This window comes from Bufo gargarizans, unplaced genomic scaffold (assembly GCF_014858855.1).
Source record: "Bufo gargarizans isolate SCDJY-AF-19 unplaced genomic scaffold, ASM1485885v1 fragScaff_scaffold_672_pilon, whole genome shotgun sequence".
Classification (NCBI taxonomy): domain Eukaryota; kingdom Metazoa; phylum Chordata; class Amphibia; order Anura; family Bufonidae; genus Bufo; species Bufo gargarizans.
The window spans coordinates 197,909-204,864 of NW_025334160.1; the positions used below are offsets into that span (position 1 = coordinate 197,909).

A 6,956-nucleotide genomic window follows, 5' to 3' on the forward strand; every position below is an offset into this window, starting at 1 on the left:
TCTGTGCGGAGAAGAGCGGCTCCATCGCTGCGCTGGTGTCCAGGGATAGAGCGCACGATCCCCCTGCACGCACAGTATACTCAGCGGCGGCATCACTACCAGCAGAGGGCGGGGCGCAGTGAGGGGCGGGTATCAGCCGAGCAGAGAGGCCCTGATAGACTGAAGAGAGCGGCGCTGACAGGGTTAACCCTATTCCTTCCCGCAGAGGAGCCGGAGCCCCCGCCCGCCGTGAGCGGTGAACGAGGGCAGAAGGGCGGAGTGGAGCTCGTCTGAGGAGGAGGTGGTGGCTCTGAGAAGAGCCTTTGGGGCAGAGGTGCGGGCGGCGCCGGTTACTTCTTGGCCGCGCTCTTCTTGGCTTTCGCCGCCTTCTTAGCCGGACTCTTGGCAGCCTTGGGTTTGGCCGCCTTCTTAGCCGGACTCTTGGCCAGCTTCTTGGGCTTGGGGGCAGCCTTCGGCTTCTTGGGGCTCTTGGCTGCTTTCTTGGCCGCGGCCGGTTTCTTGGTCTTTTTCGGGCTCTTGGCCGGAGCCTTCTTGGGCTTCTTCGGGGATTTAGCGGGTTTCTTGGCCGCAGTAGCTGCAGGTTTCTTGGCCGCCGCCGGCTTCTTCTTGGCCGCCTTGTCCTTGGTCTCCTGCTGCTTCTTGTTGAGCTTGAAGGAGCCGGAGGCGCCGCTGCCCTTCACCTGGGTGAGGGTCCCCTTGGTGACCAGAGCCCTGATGGCCACCTTGATGCGGCTATTATTCTTCTCCACATCGCATCCTCCTGCGGCCAGAGCCTTCTTCAGGGCGGCCAGAGACACCCCGCTGCGCTCCTTGGAGGCGGACACGGCTGTGACGAGGAGCTCGGACACGCTGGGACCGGACGGCTTCTTGCTTTTCTTGGCGCCCCCTGCAGCGGCGGATTTCTTCGGCTGCCTCTTGGACTTGGCGGCCGCTTCGGCGGGAGGAGGAGGAGTGGCGGCTGCTGGCGCGGTCTCTGCCATCGTGCGTGGGACGTAAATACAAAGACTTCTGTAGAAAACACTGAGGCCGGGGCCGCCTCTTATATGTGGAGCGCTGCGCAGTGATTGGCTGCTGAGCTCCGCCCTCCTGCGCGTCTATTGGCTGACACTAGACACAGGCCCCGCCTTCACCCCTCTCAGCCCGGCTGCAGCTCCGCTTTCCCCTTGTGCTTCCCTGCCCGGGAGAAGAGCCCTTTAGCGGCTAGAACCGGACAGCAGAGGCCGCCTTCTCCGCACCTGCCTCCTCCCGGACATCCCCCCTCACCGTGTGCCGCCGTCTGTGGCGGAGGAGGCGGGAGCAGGCCCGGGATCTCCGCCACAGTCCTCCCGCTCTGCCTGACGTTCTGCACATCCGGCTGGATCCGGCCCGATGGTTCCGCTGCGGGGGCTCGTTCCCTCTCTTCCCGGCCCTCGTCCCCATCCCAGGGCTCTTTACCACAAGGTGGGGCCGCAGGAAGCTGCTCGGACGCTGCGGGGAGGAGCTGGAGCCGCGGAGAGCCCGGGAGGGTAACACAGGCTGCGGCCTCCGCTCCCTGCCGGCTCCCGGGCTCCAGTGCTCCGTGTCCCCGCACATTCCCCGCTGCAGTGATGCCGCCTCATGTGTGTACAGGGCTCTCAGGGAGCGGACCTGCGTCTTGTGGCCGGGGCTGCAGCAGAGGGGATGCCGGTACAATGGGCAGAGTATGGCCCCGCCCCCCAGAAGTATGGACCCCGCTTTACTGACCCCCGGAAACATTCTGGGGAGTAAGAAATGTGGAGAAAACTGCCCCTATAATCCCCCTCATTGCACCTCCGTAATCTCAGGACAATACGGCAAAGTATAGTACAGTATATTATAGTACAGTACAGCATAGTATAGTACTGCACAGTACAAGATCGCAAAGTATAGTACAGCACAGTATATTAAAGTACAGTATATTATAGTACAGCACAGTATAGTACAGTATATTATAGTATAGTACAGCACAGTATAGTACAGCATAGTATAATACACTATAGTACAGCACCGTATAGTACAGTATATTATAGTACAGTATAGTACAGCACAGCATAGTATAGTACAGCACCGTATAGTACAGCATAGTATAGTATAGTACAGCACAGTATAGCACAGCATAGTATAATACAGTATAGTACAGCACTGTATAGTACAGTATACTATAGTACAGTATATTATAGTACAGTATACTATAGTACAGCACCGTATAGTACAGTATACTATAGTACAGCACCGTATAGTACAGTATATTATAGTACAGTATACTATAGTACAGTATACTATAGTACAGCACTGTATAGTACAGTATATTATAGTACAGCACCGTATAGTACAGTATATTATAGTACAGTATACTATAGTACAGCACCGAATAGTACAGTATATTATAGTACAGTATACTATAGTACAGCACCGTATAGTACAGTATATTATAGTACAGTATACTATAGTACAGTATACTATAGTACAGCACTGTACAGTACAGTATACTATAGTACAGCACCGAATAGTACAGTATATTATAGTACAGTATACTATAGTACAGCACTGTACAGTACAGTATACTATAGTACAGCACCGTATAGTACAGTATACTATAGTACAGCACCGTATAGTACAGTATATTATAGTACAGTATACTATAGTACAGCACCGTATAGTACAGTATATTATAGTACAGTATACTATAGTACAGCACCGTATAGTACAGTATATTATAGTACAGTATACTATAGTACAGTATACTATAGTACAGCACTGTACAGTACAGTATACTATAGTACAGCACCGTATAGTACAGTATATTATAGTACAGTATACTATAGTACAGCACCGTATAGTACAGTATATTATAGTACAGCACCATATAGTACAGTATATTATAGTACAGTATACTATAGTACAGTATATTATAGTACAGTATACTATAGTACAGCACCGTATAGTACAGTATATTATAGTACAGTATACTATAGTACAGCACCGTATAGTACAGTATACTATAGTACAGCACCGTATAGTACAGTATATTATAGTACAGTACACTATAGTACAGCACCGTATAGTACAGTATATTATAGTACAGTATACTATAGTACAGCACCGTATAGTACAGTATATTATAGTACAGTATACTATAGTACAGCACCGTATAGTACAGCACAGCATAGTATATTACAGCACAGTATAGTACAGTATACTATAGTACAGCACCGTATAGTACAGTATATTATATTACAGTATACTATAGTACAGCACCGTATAGTACAGTATATTATAGTACAGTATACTATAGTACAGCACCGTATAGTACAGTATATTATAGTACAGTATACTATAGTACAGCACCGTATAGTACAGTATACTATAGTACAGCACCGTATAGTACAGTATATTATAGTACAGTATACTATAGTACAGCACCGTATAGTACAGTATATTATAGTACAGTATACTATAGTACAGCACCGTATAGTACAGTATATTATAGTACAGTATACTATAGTACAGCACCGTATAGTACAGTATATTATAGTACAGTATACTATAGTACAGCCCGTATAGTACAGTATATTATAGTACAGTACACTATAGTACAGCACCGTATAGTACAGTATATTATAGTACAGTATACTATAGTACAGCACCGTATAGTACAGTATATTATAGTACAGTACACTATAGTACAGCACCGTATAGTACAGTATACTATAGTACAGCACCGTATAGTACAGTATATTATAGTACAGTATACTATAGTACAGCACCGTATAGTACAGTATATTATAGTACAGCACCGTATAGTACAGTATATTATAGTACAGTATACTATAGTACAGCACCGTATAGTACAGTATATTATAGTACAGTACACTATAGTACAGCACCGTATAGTACAGTATACTATAGTACAGCACCGTATAGTACAGTATATTATAGTACAGTATACTATAGTACAGCACCGTATAGTACAGTATATTATAGTACAGTATACTATAGTACAGCACCGTATAGTACAGAATATTATAGTACAGTATACTATAGTACAGCACCGTATAGTACAGTATATTATAGTACAGTATACTATAGTACAGCACAGTATAGTACAGTATACTATAGTACAGCACCGTATAGTACAGTATATTATAGTACAGTATACTATAGTACAGCACCGTATAGTACAGTATATTATAGTACAGTATACTATAGTACAGCACCGTATAGTACAGTATATTATAGTACAGTATAGTATAGTACAGCACCGTATAGTACAGTATATTATAGTACAGTATACTATAGTACAGCACCGTATAGTACAGTATATTATAGTACAGTACACTATAGTACAGCACCGTATAGTAAAGTATATTATAGTACAGTATATTATTGTACAGTATAGTATAGTACAGCACCGTATAGTACAGTATACTATAGTACAGCACCGTATAGTACAGTATATTATAGTACAGTATAGCATAGTACAGCACCGTATAGTACAGTATATTATAGTACAGTACACTATAGTACAGCACCGTATAGTACAGTATATTATAGTACAGTATACTATAGTACAGCACCGTATAGTACAGTATATTATAGTACAGTATACTATAGTACAGCACCGTATAGTACAGTATACTATAGTACAGCACCGTATAGTACAGTATACTATAGTACAGTATACTATAGTACAGCACCGTATAGTACAGTATATTATAGTACAGTATACTATAGTACAGCACCGTATAGTACAGTATACTATAGTACAGCACCGTATAGTACAGTATACTATAGTACAGTACACTATAGTACAGCACCGTATAGTACAGTATATTATAGTACAGTATACTATAGTACAGCACCGTATAGTACAGTATATTATAGTACAGTATACTATAGTACAGCACCGTATAGTACAGTATACTATAGTACAGCACCGTATAGTACAGTATACTATAGTACAGTATACTATAGTACAGCACCGTATAGTACAGTATACTATAGTACAGTATACTATAGTACAGCACCGTATAGTACAGTATACTATAGTACAGCACCGTATAGTACAGTATATTATAGTACAGTATACTATAGTACAGCACCGTATAGTACAGTATACTATAGTACAGTATACTATAGTACAGCACCGTATAGTACAGTATACTATAGTACAGCACCGTATAGTACAGTATATTATAGTACAGTATACTATAGTACAGCACCGTATAGTACAGTATATTATAGTACAGTATACTATAGTACAGTATACTATAGTACAGTATATTATAGTACAGTATACTATAGTACAGCACCGTATAGTACAGTATATTATAGTACAGTATACTATAGTACAGCACCGTATAGTACAGTATATTATAGTACAGTATAGTATAGTACAGCACCGTATAGTACAGTATACTATAGTACAGCACCGTATAGTACAGTATATTATAGTACAGTATACTATAGTACAGCACCGTATAGGCTACTTTCACACTAGCGTTCGGAGCGGATCCGTTAGATGTTTCATCAGACGGATCCGCTCCTATAATGCAGACGTTTGCATCTGTTCAGAACGGATCCGTCTGCATTATAACTTAGAAAAATTTCTAAGTGTGAAAGTAGCCTGAGCGGATCCGTCCAGACTTTACATTGAAAGTCAATGGGGGACGGATCCGCTTGAAGATTGAGCCATATGGTGTCATCTTCAAGCGGATCCGTCCCCATTGACTTCCATTATAAGTCGGAACGGATCCGCTCGCCTCCGCACGGCCAGGCTGCTTGCAGCGTTCAGGTGTCCGCTCACTGAGAATGCATTAGGGCCAGACGGCTGCGTTCAGGGGCGCTTGTGAGAGCCTTCAAACGGAGCTCACGAGCGGACACCTGAACGCAGGTGTGAAAGGAGCCATAGCACAGCACAGCATAGTACAGTATATTATAGTACAGCACAGTATAGTATAGTACAGCACTGTATAGTACAGCACAGCATAGTATAGTACAGTATAGTACAGCACAGCATAGTACAGTATATTATAGTATAGCACTGTATAGTACAGCACAGCATAGTACAGCACAGTATAGTACAGTATATTATAGTACAGCATAGTATAGCACTGTATAGTATAGTACAGCACAGCATAGTACAGTACAGTATAGTACAGTATAGTATAGTATAGCACTGTATAGTACAGCATAGTACAGTATATTATAGTACAGCACAGTATAGCTCTGTATAGTACAGCACAGCATAGTACAGCACAGTATAGTACAGCATAGTATAGCACTGTATAGTATAGTACAGCACAGCATAGTACAGTATATTATAGTACAGCACTGTATAGTACAGCACAGCATAGTACAGCACAGTATAGTACAGTATATTATAGTACAGCATAGTATAGCACTGTATAGTATAGTACAGCACAGCATAGTACAGTATATTATAGTACAGCACAGTATAGCTCTGTATAGTACAGCACAGCATAGTACAGTTTATTATAGTACAGCACAGTATAGTACAGCACAGCATAGTACAGTTTATTATAGTACAGCACAGTATAGTACAGCACAGCATAGTACAGTACAGTATAGTACAGTATATTATAGTATAGCACTGTATAGTACAGCATAGTACAGTATATTATAGTACAGCACAGTATAGCTCTGTATAGTACAGCACAGCATAGTACAGCACAGTATAGTACAGCATAGTATAGCACTGTATAGTATAGTACAGCACAGCATAGTACAGTATATTATAGTACAGCACTGTATAGTACAGCACAGCATAGTACAGCACAGTATAGTACAGTATATTATAGTACAGCATAGTATAGCACTGTATAGTATAGTACAGCACAGCATAGTACAGTATATTATAGTACAGCACAGTATAGCTCTGTATAGTACAGCACAGCATAGTACAGTTTATTATAGTACAGCACAGTATAGTACAGCAC

The 6,956-nt window shown here is 42.4% G+C and overlaps 1 protein-coding gene across 1 annotated transcript; it reads right to left on the reverse strand.

Annotated features, from left to right (window-relative positions):
* Nucleotides 1-314: 314 nt before the first annotated feature.
* On the reverse strand, nucleotides 315-980 carry LOC122922725 (histone H1B-like). The gene has a single exon (XM_044273425.1). It carries the CDS (start codon nucleotides 978-980, stop codon nucleotides 330-332), a length of 651 nt encoding a protein of 216 aa, XP_044129360.1. The 3' UTR covers nucleotides 315-329.
* Between the last annotated feature and the right edge of the window lie 5,976 nt (nucleotides 981-6,956).